The 22,000-nt window shown below is 41.0% G+C and overlaps 1 protein-coding gene across 1 annotated transcript in view; it reads left to right on the top strand.

The window, feature by feature from the left end:
- Positions 1-8,574: 8,574 nt before the first annotated feature.
- Positions 8,575-22,000, top strand: part of KIFBP (kinesin family binding protein) — a 33,114-nt gene continuing 19,688 nt past the window's right edge. The window contains exons 1-2 of the mRNA XM_032841543.1: positions 8,575-9,074; positions 16,101-16,199. Of these exons, the coding sequence (XP_032697434.1) occupies positions 8,649-9,074; positions 16,101-16,199 (525 nt within the window). The 5' untranslated portion in view covers positions 8,575-8,648. The remainder of the gene's footprint in view (positions 9,075-16,100; positions 16,200-22,000) is intronic.

The raw sequence follows: 22,000 nt of genomic DNA, 5'->3' as shown, positions 1-22,000 counted from the left end.
GCATGTGTTGGCCCATATTTTTAAGTTGACCGTCTCTATACTTAAATGGTGTCCTTCCCTGGATACCTGTGGGGAAGGCTGCGGTCTCTGGAGAGGCGATGTGCGCAGTCCAGCCTCGGCTCTGTAATTGGCATTCCTCAGCCCCCTGCCTGCCAGTGACTCAGTGTTCCTGTAGCCTGTCTTCGGAGAATTAGTCCTGAGCCATGTTTGGAGGCAAGGTTTCAAACTTAGCTGGTAAGTAATGCATTTATGGCAGCACATGCTCTAAGTTTGGACGATGGTGATACATTTGATGGGAGACATATAGGTTAGCCATCCTTATGTATGTTTTGATGCATTTTTAACTTCTTAATGTAAGGTGTGATTCATGCTTTGGTGAATTCTTCACAGATTTTATCTATCTATCTATCTATCTATATATATATAGAAAATATTTTAATAAAAAGCAAGTGTCTTTAAGGAATTCCAACTGTAGTAAGAAGGCTCCAGAACTTTCTTTGTAAGTAAAGAGGCTGAATAATATAGGCGCTCAATGACAAGGTACTCCACTTCCTATTGGAAGCTTAACATTATTTACCAAGAAGGAATTAAGGGAGTGGGGGGCAGAGATTTGCATCGCTGACAAGAGTCAGGAAACCACCAAAAATGTTTTTCACCTGTGAGAAGGAAACCTACATCTCTGAGAGCAAAGAGAGGAGCAAGTGAAGACACATGATAAAGCATTCTTTTCCTGTTAAAAACAGCAGGTCATTAATGTTTCTAGAGATTAACTTCTATTGGGTAAACTGGGGTTCTAGGTAGAATGATCCAGTGTGGTTTCTCAGAGGCCTAGTTCCTATAACCACTGTATAGGACCTGTTTCTGTATGACTGCTATTCCATTGAAAGGTTTTAGCTGCTTGGAGACTTCCTTTTAGGACAATCTCTATGTGGTTATTTTAAGTTGTTGCTTTGAGGGAACTGAAGAACTTAATACAGCCCCTTGCCATGTAACTCCGAGTTCTCAAATATTACTTCCTCCAAACTTCTGCACAGTGCAGGAGCTCAAGAATGGCATTGTTTTCTTGCCTTAATTCCTAGAAATTCTGTACTGAGAATCTCAGGGAATAAGCTGATAGGAGAAGTTAAAATAATATGGCTGGTTCTGTTTTCATTTGATTACATTTGAAAAATTGAAATCTTTTTAAGCCCTGGTTTCTCTCACTGGATCGCGTTTTTTTTTAACCTAACTCTGTGTGACCTTTGCAGTAAGGCGTTCGATAGCCAGCTCAGCTCTCTGATGCTTGAGGCGGTGTGTCCTTACTCGGGACTTCAGTTCTGTCCCTCAGTCCTGGGATGTTTCTCTTATTTTCTTGATCAACTTGTCCATTTTACCACTTTTTCCTCCCACTCCTCATGGCTTCCTATCAAGCCACAGGGATTCAGAAGTTGATGACTGACCACTCACATGCTGTGTAGATGATAATTTATTAGATTCTGGTTTTGCTCAAGTACTGAGCATATTTTAATAACAACCAAAGTATTTCAGTTTGGATAGGAATGGATACCTTATCAAGCAGATAAGGTATGGTACCTGTCTTTTAGGAAGGAGCAGTTAAAACCTTGATGTGGATTATGGATTAGCCTACAGAAAAATATTCAAGCAGAAATCGAGAGTAAGGGGAAGATTCATGAGAATTTCACTTCATACAAAGAATACATGGATGTTTCATTAAGTGAAGCTGAACTTTCTCCTGGATCCTGGAATCCACACCATATTTATAAATCTGTAATCCCACTATTACTTGATTTTAATGGGCTTGTTAGGCTAGCCTGGGAAGTGTGGTTTTTACTATTTTCTACAAAGAAAATATTTTCCAATGTATCAAACTCAATGAACTTTTAAAGTACGATCCATTTTTACATTGGAGCTATCTGTGCAACAGTTTCTTTACAATTGTACATAAAATGCTTTTTCTGTAAAATTGAGTTAATGTATAAAATACTGCTTTATGCCAGAATAAAGATAATAGTATTTCGTATGTATGCTTTTGGTGGCTTTTTTCCTAAAATTGAGACTTACTGTGAAAGAAAATTTTTTTAACGACTTTATTTATTTATTTGACAGAGAAAGAGACAGAGAGAGAGGGAACACAAGCACTGGGAGTGGGGGAGGGAGAAGCAGGCCTCCCACTGAGCAGGGAGCCCGATGTGGGACTCAATCCCAGGACCCTGGGAACATGACATGAGCTGAAGGCAGGCACTTAATGACTGAGCCACCCAGGTGCCCCTGAAATTTTTTAAGAGTAATTAAATTATGAGTGTAAAAATCCAAACAGAAAAAGTAATAGTCCCTACATATATAACCTTTTTTGTGAGCATCTCTTCCAAGAATTCATTTAAAAATTTGAATCATTCAGTTTTGTGAATTGCTTTTTCCTTGTCTACATGTGCATGCTTTTCAGTAAGTACAGATCTTAAAACATTTTTGATGACTACATGGGATCCCATAGTATGGGTATGCCACTTTCTATTTATTTAAGATTTTATTTATTTATTTGACAGAAATCACAAGTAGGCATAGAGGGAGGCAGAGAGAGTGGGGGAAGCAGGCTCCCTGCTGAGCAGAGAGCTCGACAGGGCTGGATCCCAGGACCCTGAGATCATGACCTGAGCTGAAGGCAGAGGCTTAACCCTCTGAGCCACCCAGGTGCCCCGCCACTATCTAAATAGGACTGTAGATGACCATGTTAGTTATTTACAATTTCTCACTATTATATATAAATAACTCTAAAATGAATGTCCTTGTGTAAATCTTTGCCTGCTTGTCCATCACCTGGAAATGCGTAAGACCTCCCTGGGACAAAGCTTAGGAAGCAATCCTGAGGAACATTAATACTTGAAAGACAGACATTTTCATTTCACTGATTCCTTAGAATAATTCTGTTTTCCCAATGGTAACATTTTTTTTTTTAAAGATTTATTTATTTATTTGACAGAGAGATCACAAGCAGGCAGAGAGGCAGGCAGAGAGAGAGGAGGAAGCAGGCTCCCTGCCGAGCAGAGAGCCCGATGCGGGGCTCGATACCAGGACCCTGAGATCATGACCCGAGCCGAAGGCAGCGGCTTAACTCACTGAGCCACCCAGGCAACCCCCCAATGGTAACATTTTATGTAAACATAGTACAAGGATCAAAACCAGGGTATCAACATGAAGGATGTTATCCTATAGACACTTCTTCACACCTTGCTGTTTTTTCCTTAATGGCATATTCTGGAAATGACGTCAGTTCATAGAAATCTTAACTCCTTTCGTTTCATAACCACATCGTACTCCATTGTGTGGAACACTGTAGTTTATTTAACCCTTTTCTTCTTACTAACATACGGGCACGTAGATTGTTTCCAGTATTTTGCAGTTAAACAAGGCTACAGTGGGGAACCTTGCGTATATGTATTTTCATACTGTTGGAGGTGTATCTTCAAGGTATATTCCTGGAAATGGGATGGCTGGCCAAAAGGTAAGTGCATATGTAATTTTAAAATTTTATTTTATATGTAGTTTTATTATATGCTGGCAAATTTGCCTCTAGAGGAATTCCTACCTTGCAACTTATTTTGTGTAGAAGCCAGGCCATGTGTTCTGTAGGTTCTGCCACATTCTGAATTTTGCTGATGCATCTCCGTCATTTAACAAGGTCCTTTCCCGCCCCTGTATTTAATGTAAACTGATAATCAGCTCTAGAACGGTACACAATGTCTATTTGTTGCTCTGTCTTTTGATGTTAGCAGCAAAATATAATTTCTGCCTACATGTATAATTTCATTGGGATTCTTGCAAAATGTTTATACTCTATCATTTCTTTTTCATTAGCTGGAATACCTCTAAAGAAGGAAACTTGTCTTAACACTTGGTATCCTGAATACTATTCCTACAGAAAAGGCAGATAAGTGCTTGAGTCTTTCCACTTATTTATTTATTTATGAGACAGCAGGGTAAGGGGCAGAGAGAGAATCCTCAAGCAGACTCCCCACTGAGTGAGGAGCTGGACTCGGGGCTTGATCTTATAACCCTGAGATCATGACCTGAGCTGACATCAAAGAGTTGGATACTTAACCGACTGAGCCACCCAGGCACCCCCTTCCCCTTTATTTATATACACATTTTCAAAAATTATAATTGGTTCCCTAGCTCTCTCCAAAGGTGGCCAGTAAATATGTCATTTTTAGTGTTGATTCATGATAATTTGGTGGATTTTAACATACTTGATATGCTTTTTTATTTTTTTTTAAAGATTTTATTTATTTATTTGACAAACAGAGATTACAAGTAGGCAGAGAAAGCAGGCAGAGAGAGGGGGGAAGCAGGCTCCCCGCTGAGCAGAGAGCCTGATGTGGGGCTTGATCCCAGGACTCTGGGATCATGACTTGAGCCGAAGGTAGAGGCTTTAACCCACTGAGCCACTCAGGCGCCCCTTGATATGCTTTAATTGATGGCAGTTATTTTACTGATGTTCAAATTGTTCAATTTTTGGCCAGCAAGAGCCTCTTTCTAATCTGGTACCTTCTCAGTCCTTTTGACTTGACCCTCCTAGTCTTTGGTAGTTTCCTTGATTTCTGGTGTGACAAGACACCTGGATGCATCCTGCCCCAAAATCAGAATGACCATTTCCTCCAAGGAATTGTGTTTCCTTGTAATAGGAAATGCTGGGGCCCCTCGGTGGATCAGTCAGTTAAGCACTGGACTCTTGATTTTAGCTCAGGTCAGAATCTCAGTCTTGAGATTAAGCCCTGCCTCCAGCTCTGAGCTCAGGAAGTCGGCTTGTTCCTTCCCACCTCACCTCCCCTTTCACCCCTGTGCTCTCTTTTTCTCTCTCTGTCTCTCAAATACATACATACATACATACATATATACATACATAATCTTTAAAAAAAAAAAGGAAATTCTGTTTAGGGCCTGCAATCTGGAAACCGAGACTTATATTGTGTCCTGTATTATGATTGTTTTTTTATCTGACTCATTAAATAGCTTAAGTTTGTTCCCTATTGTTGTCATTGTTGCTATTATAAAAGTGATCCTGGGGGCTTCTGGGTGTTACAGTGGGTTGAGCGTCTGACCCTTGGTTTCGGGTCACATCCTGATCTTGGGATCATGAGATCCAGCCCTGGGTCAGTGTTCAGGCTCCAAGCTTAGTGCCAGTCAGCTTGACATAGCTGTCTCCCTCTCCGCCTGCCCCTTCCCCTTGTGTGCACATGTGTGTGTGCATGCACTCTATCTCTCAAAATAAATCTTTAAAAGTGATCTTTTTCTTCACGGTCTCGTTCCCTCAATGAAAAGTTGTTGATTTTTATTTGTGAGTGGCCTGGCCTACTTACTGAACTTCTTTAGTTTTTGCGTTCACTTGTTTTACTTCACTTTTTCAGGAAGACAATCATACCTAATTTGTAAATAATAATTTCCCCATTTCCTTCCCAACCATTATCCCTCTTATTTCGTTCTTCTGTCCGGCTGCATTTTCTGACACTTTCAGATCAATGTTATATACTAAAGATGATATAGTTACACTGGTCATTAAGGAGTTTTCCCTTAAGTGGGCTTTCTGATGTAAAAGACAAAGAAATTAATGAATTTCGTTTTTGTTGTTTTCTTTGTTTTCTGAAGTGTGGAGGGACAGAGAGAGAGAGAGAATCTCAAGCAGACTCCATGCCTAGCACAGAGCCAGACATAGGGCTCAATCTCACGAACCTGAGATCACAGCCTGAGCTGAAATCAAGAGTTGGATGCTTAACTGACCGAGCCCCCCAGGTGCACCAGAATTAGTGCTTTTAGTGTGGAGCTTTTACTACAATGAAGGTAACTGGTAGACATTAGCTGGGCCAAGCAAGTTAAGTCCCTTTCACTACAGATGCCTTCCACTTTTCTGTCTCTGTTGTCACCTTCCGGGAGACAGAGCTCAGCTCACTGCTCTGTGGTGAGCCGTGCTCTGCTACCCACTGCACACCTTTCAGAGATAGTTTTCAAATGTTTCATGGGGCTCTTAAGAATGCTCAGCCCTCAAAATACCTCTGTACAAAGAAGACTGGGAAAAGGAAAATACTCCCTCTATGGCAGCCAGAGTTCTATTGCAAATTTCCTACTCTCACGTTTTTGTGTTTTTTACTATGTCTATGTAAGGATTTTCCAAAAATCCTCATTTTAGTTTTCATCTGGATGTTCTTCCAGTTAGATATGTAGAGGTCAGCACCATGGGTCATGGAGGTTTATTTTTTGAGCTCCTACTCTGACAGCATAACATACTGATCGAAAGTGTGGGCCCTAGAGCAAAACTGCCTACGTATGACCTTGGTAAATTATTACTCTCAATGGACCTCAATTCTCAATGTGCAGAAGGGGAATAATAATAGTTGCTCACAAAGTTGTTCTGGGATTAGATGATTTTTCCCCCAAGTTTTTATTTACATTCTAGCTAGTCAACATACAGTGGAATATTAGTTTTGAGAATTAGATGATTTTAATATATAGAATGTTATTTGGCTTGTGGTAAGCAATTAGTGACCATTATTAAACTGTGCCAGTTGCTTTCCTATTCATGAACAGCTAGGTACCAAGCACCCCCCAGTTGTTTTAAAAATAATCCTGTAAGTCAGATTTTGTCACTCCTTCAAAACCATCCAATGGCCCCCATCTCACTCAGAATAGCCAAAGTCCCTACAGTGGCCTTAAGAGCCCTACATGATTGGGCCCACATTGCTTCTCTGACTTCATCACCTACTGCCCTTTCCATTTTCTACCCCAGGCTCTTTAGAAATCTTCCTGTTCCTTGGACACACCAGACATTCCTATGTCAAAGCCTTTGTGTTTGCTCTTCCTCTTTCTGGGATATACCTCCCTTAATGTCTTGATGGCTCACTGTCTTACCTTCAGATCTTTACTCAAAAGACACTCCTCAAAAGGACCTTTCCTGTTCAAAAATAACAACCTTGCTTCACCTGCTAACACTCCTTATTTTCTCTTTTGTTTCCATGACACTCATCTTCTGACATTGCTATGTAGTTTTTGTTTTGTTTTGTTTTAAGATTGTATTTACTTATTTGACAGAGAGAGAGAGCACAGCTGGGGGTACAGCAGGCAGAGGGAGAGGGAGAAGCAGGCTTGTGGAGCAGGGAGCCGGATGTGGGGCTGGATCCCAGAACCCTGGGATCATGACCTGAGTGGAAGGCAGACGCCTAACAACTGAGCCACCCTTGCACCTTTGCTATATGGTTTATTTAATATACCGAATGTCTTTCCCTATAGGAGGGCAAGACTTTTGTGTTTTTAACTGCTGGATTCCCATAGTGCCATTCTCAGAGATGCTGAACATAAGAGTTAAAGTGGTGTGGGAGGGAGAGGGGGCATAGGGAGAGGGGGCATGTGAAGAGGAAGAGAATGAGTTCCGGTTTCAACATACCGACATACAGTGGAACATTCAGGTGTGGTGGTTCCAGCAGGGAGATGGACATTACAGTCTGGAGCTCCAGAGAATCATCGGGCCTGGAGACACAAGTTTTTGTAACAGAGGCCATGGAAATGCATAAGATCTCCCTGGGACAAAGTTTAGGAAGGAGTCCCAAGGAACATTAACATAAAGGATTGATTTTTTTTTTTTTTTAAGATCTTATTTATTTACTTGACAGAGATCACAAGTAGGCAGAGAGGCAGGCAGAGAGAGAGAGAGGAGGAAGCAGGCTCCCTGCGGAGCAGAGCCCTATGCGGAGCTCGATCCCAGGACGCTGGGATCATGACCAGAGCCACTGAGCCACCCAGGCGCCCCAAAACTTAGACATTTAATTTCACTTCTTCCTTAGGATAATTCTGTAGAGATAAGTAATAGTATCCCTTAAGTTTTACCGTTAGAAACCTGAAGGTTAGAAAAGTTATCTTGTCAGTTAGAAGCAGAGCTGAAAATCAAACTATGTGTATGAACTGCTAAAATCCCCGCTCCTCTGTGTATCTCCAAGCGCACCCCCGAGCTGGCTAGCGCCCAAAGGTTAGCACCTCCGCCCCGCGCCTTCTACCCACATTTGACTTGCATTTGTCTTCATAACTTACGGAATGGAAAAAGCCACGCCTCAAGTGGCTTATCACAGGCCAGGGACTTCTGTGTCACTTTGGGAAGTTGTACGCATACCTACAACCTATTTCAGTGAAAACACCGGTCGATCACAGTGCTTTTTACGTAGTGAATGCTTTCACTCAAGAAGCTACATATTAAATGAGTCCTGTGACGGGATGAATATCAGCAGGCTTCTGTCATTCAGATTAAACCAACTAACGGGAGTAGTTAGGTATGTTTCTAATGTGTTCGGTTAAAGGCAGCCGATACTACTAAGCAGAAAGAACTTCCACGGGTCCCGCAAGAGAACAATTAATCACCGCAGAGGGTGGGGCTGGCAGTGGGACCACCCTTATGGAGCGCTTCGTTTCCGTGACAACGGTTGCTGTGGCGCCTTCCACGCCTTTCCATTGGTTACGGCCGAGCCCATTGCCGGTCCTCTGGCTGACCTGATTGGTTACGGTTCTGCAGTGTCGGAAATCTGCCCGGGGCCGTAAGTGAAGTGTCGCAAAGCAGAACGAAGGCGCGAGTCCCGATTGCAAGTATTGAGGACGCCCAGGCTGTAGAGGCCGTTATGGCGAATCCTCCGTGGGCCGAGATTCGTGAGAAATTCCAGGCCGCGCTGGCACTGTCACGGGTAGAATTGCATAAAAACCCGGAGAAAGAACCCTATAAGTCCAAATACGGCGCCCGAGCACTGCTGGAAGAGGTCAAGGCGCTGCTGGGCCCCGCGCCTGAGGACGAGGATGACCGGCCTCAGGCGGAGGACGGCTTGGGCGCGGGGGACCACACCCTGGGGCTCCCGGCCGATGTGGTGGAGGCCGAGGGGCCCATCGCCCAGGGGGCAGTGAGGCTGGCGGTGATCGAGTTCCACCTCGGGGTGAACCACATCGACACCGAGGAGCTGTCGGCGGGGGAGGAGCATCTGGTGAAATGCCTCAGGCTGCTGCGCAAGTACCGGCTGTCGCAGGACTGCGTCTCCCTCTACATCCAGGCGCAGGTGAGAGCGAGCCCGGCCCACGGGTGTAGGCCAGAGGCGAGGGGTGGAGAGGGTCCCCACTCTCGCCAAGGGCGAAGGCAGATGTTATCAGGCACAGTTTGGCCCCGTGTTTTTGAAGCTTTGGAATAAACAGCTTGCCAGCTCCGACAACATCACTTGCTGTTTCTCTCGGTCATGGTCAACGCGTTGGTTTCGTGACACCCTGTTACATCGTAAATACCTTTTCCAGCTCTTCTCCACCAGTCCAGCTCCTTTCATTTCATTAAGAAACCCACAGTAATTTAAATCTGAATTTAAGGTCTCGAGGAAATTACGGAGGATGATCCGAGTGCATGCTTAATTTAAAACAAGGTTGTTTGAAAATCTTCAGTTGCTGTTTTTACCCTATATGTATGTGTACGTTTGCTCCCTAGGGAATTCCTGCTCATTCTTCAAACCCGTCTCAAAACAAACTTCATACTTTTAGTGACTTTCTTTGGATCATTTTGTTTTGAACTTGTATCTTTGAATTCTTATAGTGCTTATTGTTTCCCATTTATAGGGCCCCTGGTTTATTAAGAAATAAATCTGACATTCCCTTCCAGAACATAACACTTCAAAATACAGATTTGTATGAACTCCTTGTATGGGCCAGGAACTTGGCATAAGCTCACAAACCTTTACATCCAGTAGTTCCAGTTTTTAATACATGTGATCCAGGGAACATTTACCAAAATTGATCCTATGATACGTAGGCCTCAAAGAAAAACCTCAGAACTAAAAAGAAAATTGTATAGGTCATTTTTTTTAATCATGATCCAATAAAATTAAAAGCTACACAATAACAGGAACTATATCTCTTTTTGCACACTGTTTATAACCTCCGTACCTCCTGCATATTAGGCCATTCCAAATATTTGTCCAGTGGATGAATAGTCTAATGAAATTCATAGAATGCTGAACTCAAACAAAACCTCAGTTACTTGAAATTTTCTTTAACCATATGGTTGCCTGAAATCTTAATAATTTCAACATCTCAAGAATAGAATTAGCAACCTTTCTAAATGTGATATAGAATGTCCAGTATTTACTGTATTTTGATTTTAATGTGCACATTGTTTCATATCTTAATATTTCTAAAATCAGGATGCATCTTACAGCTGTGTCATAATTTACTTGGCAGTGTTTTCTTGGTGATAGGTAAAATAATTGTGTCTTACAGATAGGACATCTTACATCTTGAAATACAGTATTTCAAGCAGCCAGCGTTTTCTGAATGGTGAATTATTTTAGGTATTCTTACCAAAATCAGGAACAAAACCTTGATTAGAAGTTCTGACCATTGCAGGGGCATCTGGGTGGCTCAGTTGGTTTAGTGGCTGACTCTTGCTTTTGGCTCAGGTCATGATCTCAGGGTGGGTCAAGGGATCCAACCGAGGTGTTGGGCTTCATGCTCAGCAGGGAGTCTGCTTCTTTCTTTCTTCCCCCCCTCTGTCCTTACCCACTGCTCATTCTCCTTCTTTCAAATGAATAAATAAAATCTTTAAAATAAAATAAAATGAATGGGTGAATCTTAAAAAAAAAAAAAGTTTTGGCTGTTAAATAGTATAGAAAGCCAATAAGAGTTACTAATTTTGGGAAAAAATAAAATAATTTCTAAAAGTAACTATTTGCATATGTGATCCTGGTATAACTAAAAACTGAAGGCATCAGCTGAAAAACTAATAGAACTGTGATCAGTTCAATAAAGTGGGAAGATATAAATAAATGTATTTATTTAATCAGTAGTATTCATGTATCTAAGCAATACTGGTTAAAAATACTATTTTTAGAAATTACTTTCACAACAGCAATATTAGGGATAATAGAACTGATAATCCTAAAAGGAAAGATATAACAGTTTCCTGGGTGGCAAGAATTAAACATAAGTGTCATATTCTGATATTCGTTTGTAGGTTTGATGAAGTTTCTGCTGAAATCGTAATAGTTTTTCTGGAGCTTGACAGAATAAATATGTGTATCTGAAAGAATAAAGAAAAGTGAACATAGGAAAAAGAAAAATGCACTGAGACTAGCTTACCAGGTATTAAAACTATACAGCAATAGTAATTTAATTAGATTAGATTAAATAGTAATTTAATTTAATTAGCTAGTACCTAGCTTACCAGATACCCAAACTATACAGCAATAATAATTTGTCTATTTGTGCTAATGTGTTTCTTTGTTTTTTTTTTTTTAAGATTTTATTTATTTATTTGACAGAGATCACAGGTAGGCAGAGAGTCAGGCAGAGAGAAGTGGGGGAAGCAGGGGCTCAATCCCAGGACGCTGGGATCGTGAGCTGAGCCAAAGGCAGAGGTTTTAACCCACTGAGCCATCCAGGCGCCCCTGTGCTAATGTGTTTCTAACTCTACTGTTCTGTTGATCTGTTGTTTCCAGTGGCATTACCGTACTAGAATTTTATTACATTTAATATTTGCCATACAGGATGAGAGTTTATTATTTATTTATTTATTTATTTAAAAAATTTTTTTAAAGATTTTATTTATTTATTTGACAGACAGAGATCACAAGTAGGCAGAGAAGCAGGCAGAGAGCGGAGGAAGCAGGCTCCCTGCTGAGCAGAGAGCCCGATGCAGGGCTCCATCCCAAGACCCTGGGATCATGACCCGAGCTGAAGGCAGAGGCTTTAACCCACTGAGCCACCCAGGTGCCCCAAGAGCTTTTTTTTATTTTTATTTTTTTTATTTTTATTTATTTTTTTTAAAAGATTTTGTTTATTTATTTGACAGAGATCACAAGTAGGCAGAGAGGCAGGCAGAGAGAGAGGAAGGGAAGCAGGCTCCCTGCTGAGCAGAGAGCCCGATGCGATGCGGGGCTCGATCCCAGGACCCTGGGATCACGACCTGAGCCGAAGGCAGAGGCTTTAACCCACTGAGCCACCCAGGCGCCCCCCAAGAGTTTTTTTTTAAAAGATTGTATTGATTTGTTTATTTTAGAGAGAGAACATGCAAGCAGGGGTGGGGCAGAATGGGAGGGAGAGGAAGGGAAAAAGAATTTTAAGCAGACTCAGTGCCAAGTGTAGAGTATGGGGCTTCATCTCACAACCCTGAGACTGTGACCACCACCAAAACCAAGAGTCTGAAGGTTAACCAACTGAGCCACCCTGGTGCTCCAGTGATGAGAGAGTTGATCTCACTAATAATAAAACAAACTAAAAGAATTAGAAAAATTGTATCAGATTGGCAGAGATTATTAAAGATATTGCTTATACTTGTTATTGGAGAGACAGATACTACCAAAATTTGTATTTGAAATACAAATTCACAGAACTTTTCTGAAGATCCGTAGGTGTCAGAATTCTGGAGTCAAGACTTTGACTTTAAAATTCCATATCAATATCCTAAAATAATATTGGGACAGGTATGCAAAGGTACTTCAACGTGGATATCTTCAAAAACCATTGAAATAAATATCAGTCAGTAGATACATGGTTAAATAAATACTGATAACATCCATTCAGAAAAACAGTGTGCAGCCACTAAAAAATAATGATTTATATTTGTTAACCAAAAATATCAATATTAAGGGGGAGACGGAAGACCCTAAGGCAGGTTTGGAATTAGGTAGAATGATTCTGTTTTGTAAAAGACTGTGTATGTGTAGGAAAAAATTTGAAAGTAACAGCTCATGGGAATTTATGATATTCTGACTGCTTTATCTCAATATGGTGTTTCCTTCTTGGGAAATTATAAAAATACAAAACTGGATCCACATTAGAGGCTCATGGCCTTAAGAATGATTTTTCTTCTTGGGGCACCTGGGTGACTGAGTCAGTTAAGTATCGACTGTTGATTTCAGCTCAGGTCTTGATCTCAGAATGATGAGATCAGGCTGTGTGCTGGATGTGGAGCCTGCTTAAGATCCTCTCCCTCTCCTCACATTTCCCCATCTTGAGCATGAGCTCTCTCATTAAAAAAAAAAAAAAGGAACTATTTTTCTCCAGTGTTCTTACCAATTTTTGCTTTCAGCAAGATACACTTGCATTATCATCTTGTTGTTTTTTTTTTAATTAAGAATATGTTAAGTAGGCTCCACACCCAGTTTGGGGCTTGTACTCATAACCCTGAGATCAAGAATTGCGGGCTCTACCCACTGAGCGAGCCAGGTTCCTTTCATTTTGAGTGAAATTTAACTGCTTCACCTTAGTAAATTTCCACACAAATTAGTAGATTATTGAGGGTTGCTGGCGGGGAGGGGAGGGGAGGGAGAGGGTGATGGTGGGGTAATGGACACTGGGGAAGGTATGTGCTATGGTGAGTGCTGTGAAGTGTGTAAACCTGGCGATTCACAGACCTGTACCCCTGGGGCTAATAATACATTATATGTTAATAAAAAAATAAAAAAATTATATATAAAAAAGATTAGTAGATTATTCTCCCCACTCCCTGGATATATATGTATGAAGAGTAGCTTTTGTGTGTCTTTATAGCTTTATTGAGGTATAACTGGCATACAGTAAACTGTATGTCTAAAGTACATGATTTGATGAATTTATATACCCATGAAACAATCACTCCAATCAAGGTATTGACCATATCCATTAATTACCACTACAGGCTTCCTGTGCTCCTCTGTAGTCTCTTTCTCCCTCCCTTTCTCTCTCCCTTCTTCTTAGTCCCTCCTCCACATTTTCTAGAATTTCATAATGGAATCATTCAGTGTATCTCTTATTTTGGTCTGACTTGTTTCACTCAGCAGCATCATTTCATTGCTGCATCTGAGACATTCATGTTTTTTTCTTTTTTAGTCTGTTAATATAGTGAATAACCTTGATTGATTTTCCAGTGTTAAACCAACCTTTCCTTCCTGTGGTAAAATACACTTGGTGTTTTTACCACATAAAAACTTGGGTGAAGTATTACCCTTTCTATATATTGTTGAACTCAGTTTGCTAAAATTTTAACATTTTTTTCATATCTATGTTCATGAAGCGTATTAGGCTATGATTTCCTTGTTATTGTCTTTGGTTTAGAATGAGATGGAAAGCCTTCTTTCCTCTACTGGAATAAGTTGTACAGAGTTGGTATTATTTCTTATGTGTTTGGTAGAATTCGCTAGTAATACCTTTTTAGCTGTTTTTATTTTTTATTTTTTAAAAGATTTTATTTATTTGTTTGACAGAGAGAAAGGGATCACAAGTAGGCAGAGAGGCCCACGGAGGGGGGGGGGTGGGAGAAGCAGGCTCCCTGCTGAGCAGAGAGCCTGATGCAGGGCTCGATTCCAGGACCCTGAGATCATGACCTGAGCTGAAGGCAGAGGCTTAACGCACTGAGCCACCCAGGTGCCCTGCTGTTTTGATTTTTATTTTTTACTTTTTTTAAAGACTTAGTTATTATGGCACCTGGGTGGCTCGGTCGGTTAAGTGTCTGCCTTTGGCTCAGGTCATGATCCTGGGGTCTTGGGATCGAGCCCTGTGTTGGGCTCCCTGCTCGGTGGGGAGCCTGCTTCTCCCTCTCCATCTGCCTTTCCCCTCCACTTGTGTTCTCTCTTTCTTAAATAAATAAATAAAATCTTTTTTAAAAAGATTTATTTATTATAGAGAATCTGAAGCAGACTCTGTGCTGAGCATGGAGCCTGATGCAGGGCTTGATCTCATGGCCCTGAAATCATGACCTGAGCTGAAACCAAGAGTCAGATGCTTAACTGACTGAGCCACCCAGGTGCCCCAAATGTTTTTATTTTATATTTAATTTTTTTCCTACCTAGTCTGGTTTCTGAGGGCAAGTACATGATGATGCTCTGTGAATGATATAATAGTTTCTGGTGTATTTTAGGATTTATATTATATTTAAGCATAATTTATGTATATTGTCAGTAGTAGTTATTTTTGTGGAGTGAACATTTTAAAGAACCAGTAACATTATGTGTCAGTTATATCTCAGTAAAAAGAATTACAAAACTAAAAAACAAAACATTATTGATTTTTAAAAATCAAATGAATTCTAGATCTGTTGCATAGTCTTTACCTTTAAGACCTCAATAGGTTATGGTTCAAAAGAAAAATATTAGTAATTTCTAGACATGCTTTAGGGTTCTCTCCTTGGTTTAACATTTATCGTACACTGCAGTCGTTGATTTCTGTAGCACAGGCTACCCTGGATCTAGCAGGTTAAATATATCACCATACTATCAAAATAGAGCAAATGTGCCAACCAGTTCCTGATACTAGGGAAATCTCTAGACTCTGTAGGCTAGATACAGTATTCTCGGGTTGAGCTTATTGGTGTCATGGCTAAGTGGAGCTTCTCAGGGACTGTTGTCAGGAAAAATAAATTGAACTAGAGAGTGAGACGAGGTGACTTGTGGATCCATTTCTAAGATCAGGAAATGAATATTAAGGGAGATTATATTCCTCGAGCCTGGTGGGCAGAATAATCAGTAAGTTGGTCGTGGGCCAGAGCCCTTCAGGTTTCCCCAGGGTCCTGCAAAGAACCCTCATAATTAAAAAGGAGACAACTGTCCCATCTCTGTACATTATCCTTATGACCTACAGTCCCTACTGAGGACTGATCACTTAACTTAAAAAAATGATAGAAACATTATGTGAAACCAGAAGACCAGAGGTCTGTGTTTCAGAGGAATGATCGGGTCAGCTTTAAACTGTAGGATTTCTAAACATTTTTGTGCCTGTGCCTGTATTTTTTTTGCAGCCTGTATTTTATAAAACAAGATTATTTTAAATGTATAATAGAAAATGTAAAGGATTAGAAAAGAAACCAATAATATAGAGGTTTATCGAAATGTTTGCTTAAAAGATTTATTTATTTATTTAAGGGGTGGCACAGGGAAAGGAAATCTCAAGCAGACTCCCTGCTGGGACTGGAGCCCGAAACAGGGCTTGCTCTCATGACCCTGAGATCATGACTGGAGCTGAAATCAAGAGTCGGATACTCAATGAACTGAGCCAGTGAGGCGCCCCTGAAAGTTACCTTTACTGGAAGATTTATATTGTCATTATTTATTTCTCTTTTCTTTATTTTCCAGAATAACCTGGGCATCTTGTGGTCTGAAAGAGAAGAAATTGAAACGGCACAGGCTTACCTAGAATCATCAGAAGCACTGTATAACCAGTATATGAAAGAGGTATGTTGGATGTCAGATACATTTAAAAATTTTTTTTTGAAGATTTTATTTATTTTACAGAGAAAGAGAGAGACCGCGTGCGTGCACAAGCAGGGGGAAGGGCAGAGGGAGAGGGAAAAGCAGGCTCACCACTAAACAAGGAGCCCAATACAGGGCTTGATCCTAGGACCCTGGGATCATGATCCGAGCCCAGGGCAGACGCTTAATCGACTCCGCATCCCAGATTTTAAATTTTTATTGAAATGAGTCAAGTACCTGGGTAGCTCAATTGGTTAAGCATCTGCCTTGGGCTCAGGTCATAATCCCGGGGTCCTGGGATTGAGCCCCTCATCAGACTCCCTGCTTAGTGGGGAGCCTGCTTCCCTTCCTCTGCCTTTCCCCTACTTATGCACACGCACTCTCCCTCTCTCTCTAAAATAAATAAAATGTTAAAAAAAAAAAAAAACTAGTCAAGATATGAAGGCTCTGATTTGTCATTTACAATGTTAGTACATGACTCTTTAGTTATAGTGAGGAATCTGTTGATAGGGGGCTGTCTAGGTGTTTACCTAATAGGGTTCTTAAAAATAATCCTCAAATGGGGCCTAAGGTCGATCTTAGTCCAAATATAATTATATAATCTTAGTCCAAATATAATTATATAGAAAAATATTCTGATACTATCCTAAAATACTGATATTGGCATATTTTCATTTATAATCTAAAAATTGTATTTTGAGCATGCCTGGGTGCCTCAGTTGGTTAAGAATATGTCTTTGGGGACGCCTGGGTGGCTCAGTTGGTTAAGCAGCTGCCTTTGGCTCAGGTCATGATCCCAGCGTCCTGGGATCGAGTCCCACATCGGGCTCCTTGCTTGGCAGGGAGCCTGCTTCTCCCTCTGCCTCTGCCTGCCACTCTGTCTGCCTGTGCTCGCTCTCGCTTCTCTTTCTATGACAAATAAATAAATACAATCTTTAAAAAAAAAAAAATATGTCTTTGGCTCAGATTGTGATTCCTGGGTGCTGGGATCGAGCTCTGGATCGGGCTCTCTGCTCCGTGGGGAGTCTCCTTCTCCCTCTCTCCCCCCTACTCATGCGTGAGCTCTCTCTCTTTTTCTCTTGTAAATAAATAAAATCTTTAAAAAAAATAAAAAAATTAAAATAAAAATTGTATTATAAAAATAAATAAAAATAAAAATTTTATTTTGATTTCCATGAGAATAGCAGTGCTTACAGGAAAGCAAACAGCTGCTTTAGCAAAATATCTGATGTTTTTGAGTCATGGTTCTCAAATTTCAGCATTATCAATCTGGAGGGCCCTGGGGAGCTTGTTAAAACAGAATGCTTGGGGCGCTTGGGTGGCTCAGTCGTTAAGCAACAGGTCTTGGTCCCAGGGTCCTGGGATTGAGTCCTGCATCGGGCTCCCTATTCAGCAGGACGCCTGCTTCTCACTCTCCGACTCACTCTGCTTGTGTTCCCTCTCTTGCTGTGTCTCTCTTTGTCAAATAAATAAATAAAATCTTAAAAAAAAAAAACCAAACCAGAATGCTCACAGGGCACCTGGGTGGCTCAGTCATTAAGCCTCTGCCTTCGGGGCAGGTCGTGATCCCAGGGTGCTGGGGTTGATCCGCACATTGGGCTCAGCGGGAAGCCTGCTTCTCCCTCTCCCACTCCCTCTGCTTGTATTCCCTCTCTGGCTGTTTCTTTCTCTCCATCAAATAAGTAAATAAAATAAAATCTTAAAAACAAACAAACAAACAAAAACCCCAACAGAATGCTCACCCCAGACCTTTCAGTAAGTCTTGGTTGGGGCCCAAGAATTTGCCTTTTTAACAAGATGCCAGGTGATGTCGATGCTGCTGGTCCAGGTACTACATTTTGAGAACCACTGCCTCAGAGAAAGGATTTTCAGTGATTTTTTTTTTTCCACTTGTGAAATCCCTTTGAAATATAGTTTGTAAAAACTGAGCCACTGTGGTTAAGCAGGTCAGAATCCATTCAGCCCAATCCTCTAGACACCTTCTTCCCACCCCACCTTGGTAGTACAAAAGACGTGCCATAGATCTTTCTAGGGCTGTAGGGAGCTTAGATCCAAAATTTCAACTTTAGAGGTTCACAACCTTGAAAAGGTGGCAGATCACTGTTACCATCCATTTCTTAATTTTTTAAAAATTTTTTAATTTTTATTTTTTTTAAAAGATTTTATTTATTTATTTGACAGAGAGAGAGATCACAAGTAGGCAGAGAAGCAGGCAGGGAGAGAGGAAGGGAAGCAGGCTCCCCGCTGAGCAGAGAGCCTGATACGGGGCTCGATCCCAGAATCCTGGGATCATGACCTGAGCCAAAGGCAGAGGCTTTAACCCACTAAGCCACCCAGGTGCCCCGCCATCCATTTCTTAACAAATTTTACTTACTAAAAATTGGCAGTTTATAAGGAGATTACCCATGTGTGCAGGCAAGGGGGGGATAAGCTATTTCTGTATTGTCAGCTTAACTTTTCTTTCTTTTAAATGTTGTCAGTCTTCTAAAATTACAGTGGATTTTAGTTAATTCTGTATCGAGGCTATGTGTAGCACTCCTTTAAATAACCAGGTATTTTGAGATTTCTCATATGCAGAGTTCAGAAGCAATGCCTTACTTGGGCACCTGGCCAGCTCAGCCAGTAGAATACGTGACTCTTGATCTCAGGGTTGTGCATTTAAGCCCCATGTTGTGTGAAGAGATTACTTAAAAACAAAATCTTAGCACTCGTGTGTGAAGCAAGCAGAGCCAGAGTCAAGACATGATGGCCTGGCTGCCCCACAGGATTATCAAGGGAACCCAGCATTTGCTGGCAGAAGAAGTTCCTGGCATCCAAGCAGAACCAGATGAGAGCAGTGGGCATTATTTTCATGTGGTCGTTGCTGGCCCACAAGATTTCCCTTTGAGGGAGGGAATTTTATTTTATTTTATTTTATTTTATTTTGATTTTAATTTTTTTTTTTTGAGGGAGGGGGACTTTTAAACTTGAATACTCCTTCCAGAAAAATACTTGATGGTAGCCCTTAAACTATGTTTCAAGACCAAAACTTATCATTATAATGTAAACATGTTGGGAAGAGTATGTTTAGATGTTTAGAAAGACAGTTGGTCCCCAGCACTGAGAGTCTGCACAGTTTTGCTACCGATCCAGGTTTTACTGAGTGTAGTTTGACCCATGGTGACGAAGCGGAGCAGCAGAAGACCAGTGAAGCCCCATGCACTAGGCTGTATACCATGAGTAATTCTTAAAGTCGATCTGATCGTTAAGCGTGCATCACTTCTCCTTTTCTGCCAAGACTTCTTCCTTTTTTGTTTGCACTTAATGGACACAGTCTTAGAGTCCTTACGGAATAAAAGCCCGGACATCTTCAGTCCTTTGGTGATTAAATGCACATTAGCAGATCTATGTCTTGTCCTCTTTCACTGTTGTAAAGCAGGAGCAGGGGCTAGAAATACCATCTGAATTGTTGTGAATTGTTTAAAAGCAGTCCTCTCTGCTTTTATTCATTTCCCCCATCATGGTCTAAGTGTAAAGCACTGTGGATGAAGTTGTCAGGATTAGCTCTAGGGGAGTGGGTGTTTTCACTTTTTTGGGGGGGGGCAGAAAAGTAGTTCTAATTTTATGGGTTCCTTTCCCTCTTTTATGGTGGTCTAATTGCCTTGGATAACAGCAGCTAACCAGTTCTTTAGAATATGCTCTCTAGCCAAGTCTAACTTTATTTAGATGCTACAGATGGGCAAGCTTGATTGAACCAAAGTGGGAACATTAAACAAACATCATAGCCCTCACTGATAAACATTATGACTTTGCTGTCAAGTGTAGAATCCTTCCTTCAAGAAGAAGCTAATGACCATTTTGTATGGCTTGTCTGGAAACTTCTGTAATCTTATGTTTTAGTAAAGTATTTTTTGTTATTCTACTTTGCCTTTGTACAGTATTTATTTCATTTTTCCAATGTGACAGTCGTATTTAAAAATTAAAACTGAGGATGCCTGGGTGGCTCAGTCGGTTAAGCATCTACCTTTGGCTCAGGTCATGATCCCAGGGTCCTGGGATCCAGCCATGTTGGGTTCCCTGCTCGGTGGGAAGTCTGCTTCTCTCTCTGCCCCTCCCTCCCCCAACATGTGCCCAGGCTCGTTCTTGTTCTCTCAAATAAATAATTAAAATCTTTGAATTTTAATGATGGAACATTCTGTTTTGGTCTTCACCATCTGACAAGTTGAGTGGCAAGCAGTGGATTTTGCTAGTTTCTCTTCACCAGTACAAATGTGGAATATTTATAAGCTGGCCCTGAGTGAGCATAAAGCATCGGTGTCTGGTATTTTTTTTAACCTCCTAGGAACTAGAAATAAATGTGTGTTTTCTGAAAAAAATTCTTAAAAAAGAAAAAGAAAAAAATCAATGTCTTACTAAGTTCACCAGTGTTTTATATGTTGCTAAAATCACTGGTAAGTTTTTAGTCCTCATCTTATTAGACTTCTCATTAGCATTTGGCAGGTTGTTAGTCTTTCTTCCTAAAACACTTCTTTAACTTAGCTTCCACCTCCCACTTCTCTGTGGTGCGCCTTCTGTGGTTCCCTAGCCTCTGAACACGGGAATACCCAGAGTGGTCTCTGGGCGTCTCCTCTTTCCATCTGCATTCATTCCCTTGTTCTAAATGACATCTCTTCGCGATGGCTCCCAGTTATATCTCCGGTCTCTACCTCTCAAATTCCAGACCTGTCTGTCCCACTGCTGCTGTGATATTTGCACTTTTTAAGGAGTAGGTGTCTCTAAAACCACTGTCTAACACTGAGCTTCTGATAACCTTCCTCTCCCCACCTCTCTTACGGTAAACACCAACTTCTTTCTTTAGTTGCTGAGGCCTAAAGCCTTGGAGACTCCTCACACTGTATCTTACTTACAGTTGGCTTCACCTTTAAATTATATCTAGACTCGGACCACTGCTATCCCCTGGTGCAGGCTGCCACCCCCTCTTGCTGAGGTTAGTGCTGTAGTCTCTGAGCTGGCCTTCCTGCTCTCATGCCCCCTTCGGCCTGTTTGTAGCCTGTTCAAAGGCAGATCACATCACACCACTGCTTCCCTGGGGCTCTGCGCTCAGAGTAGACCCCAAAAACCTTATAAAGACTACAAGTTCAGTATCTTATTTGGCTATCCTTACTTCTGTAATTTTTTTAAGACTTCTTTATTTATTTGAAGTGGGGAGGGGCAGAGGGAGAGGCAGTAAGAATCTTAAGCAGACTCAGCGTTGAGCACAGAGTCTGACCCAGGGCTCGATCCCAGGACCCTGAGATCATGACCTGAGCCGAAGGCAGAGGCTTTAACCCACTGAGCCACCCAGGCACCCCACTAGCAATGTACTCTTATTTCACTAGTATATGAGAGTTCTCATCTCCTTCAGAAGTTATTTTTCATAGCTTTTAAAAAAATCTGTGCTGTTATTGCAGGCGAAATGGTCTTGTTTTAACTTGAATTTCTTTGATTATTTTTAAGTGTTTATATTCTATTTTTATCTTTTCTTTTGAAAGCATTTACTTCATGCCTTTTTACGTATATTTATTTAAGTTTGTGTTTTCTGGCTGATTTGTTTGCTCATTTATATTAAATTTTTATTTTAAACTGTGATATTGAAATATAACATTATGCTAGTATAGGATGTACCATGTAATGTTTCAATATATGTATATATTGTGAAGTGGTCATCACGAGTCTAGTTAACGTCTGTCACCACATACATTTATGGTTTTTTTTTTTTTTTGTGGTGAGATCTTTTAAGATCTATTCTTTTAGCAAAATTCAGA

Source organism: Lontra canadensis, unplaced genomic scaffold, assembly GCF_010015895.1.
Source record: "Lontra canadensis isolate GAN:19392208 unplaced genomic scaffold, GSC_riverotter_1.0 scaffold3, whole genome shotgun sequence".
Lineage (NCBI taxonomy): Eukaryota > Metazoa > Chordata > Mammalia > Carnivora > Mustelidae > Lontra > Lontra canadensis.
Note: the sequence above shows the minus strand (reverse complement) of the source record. Positions and strands in the feature narration are given on the sequence as shown.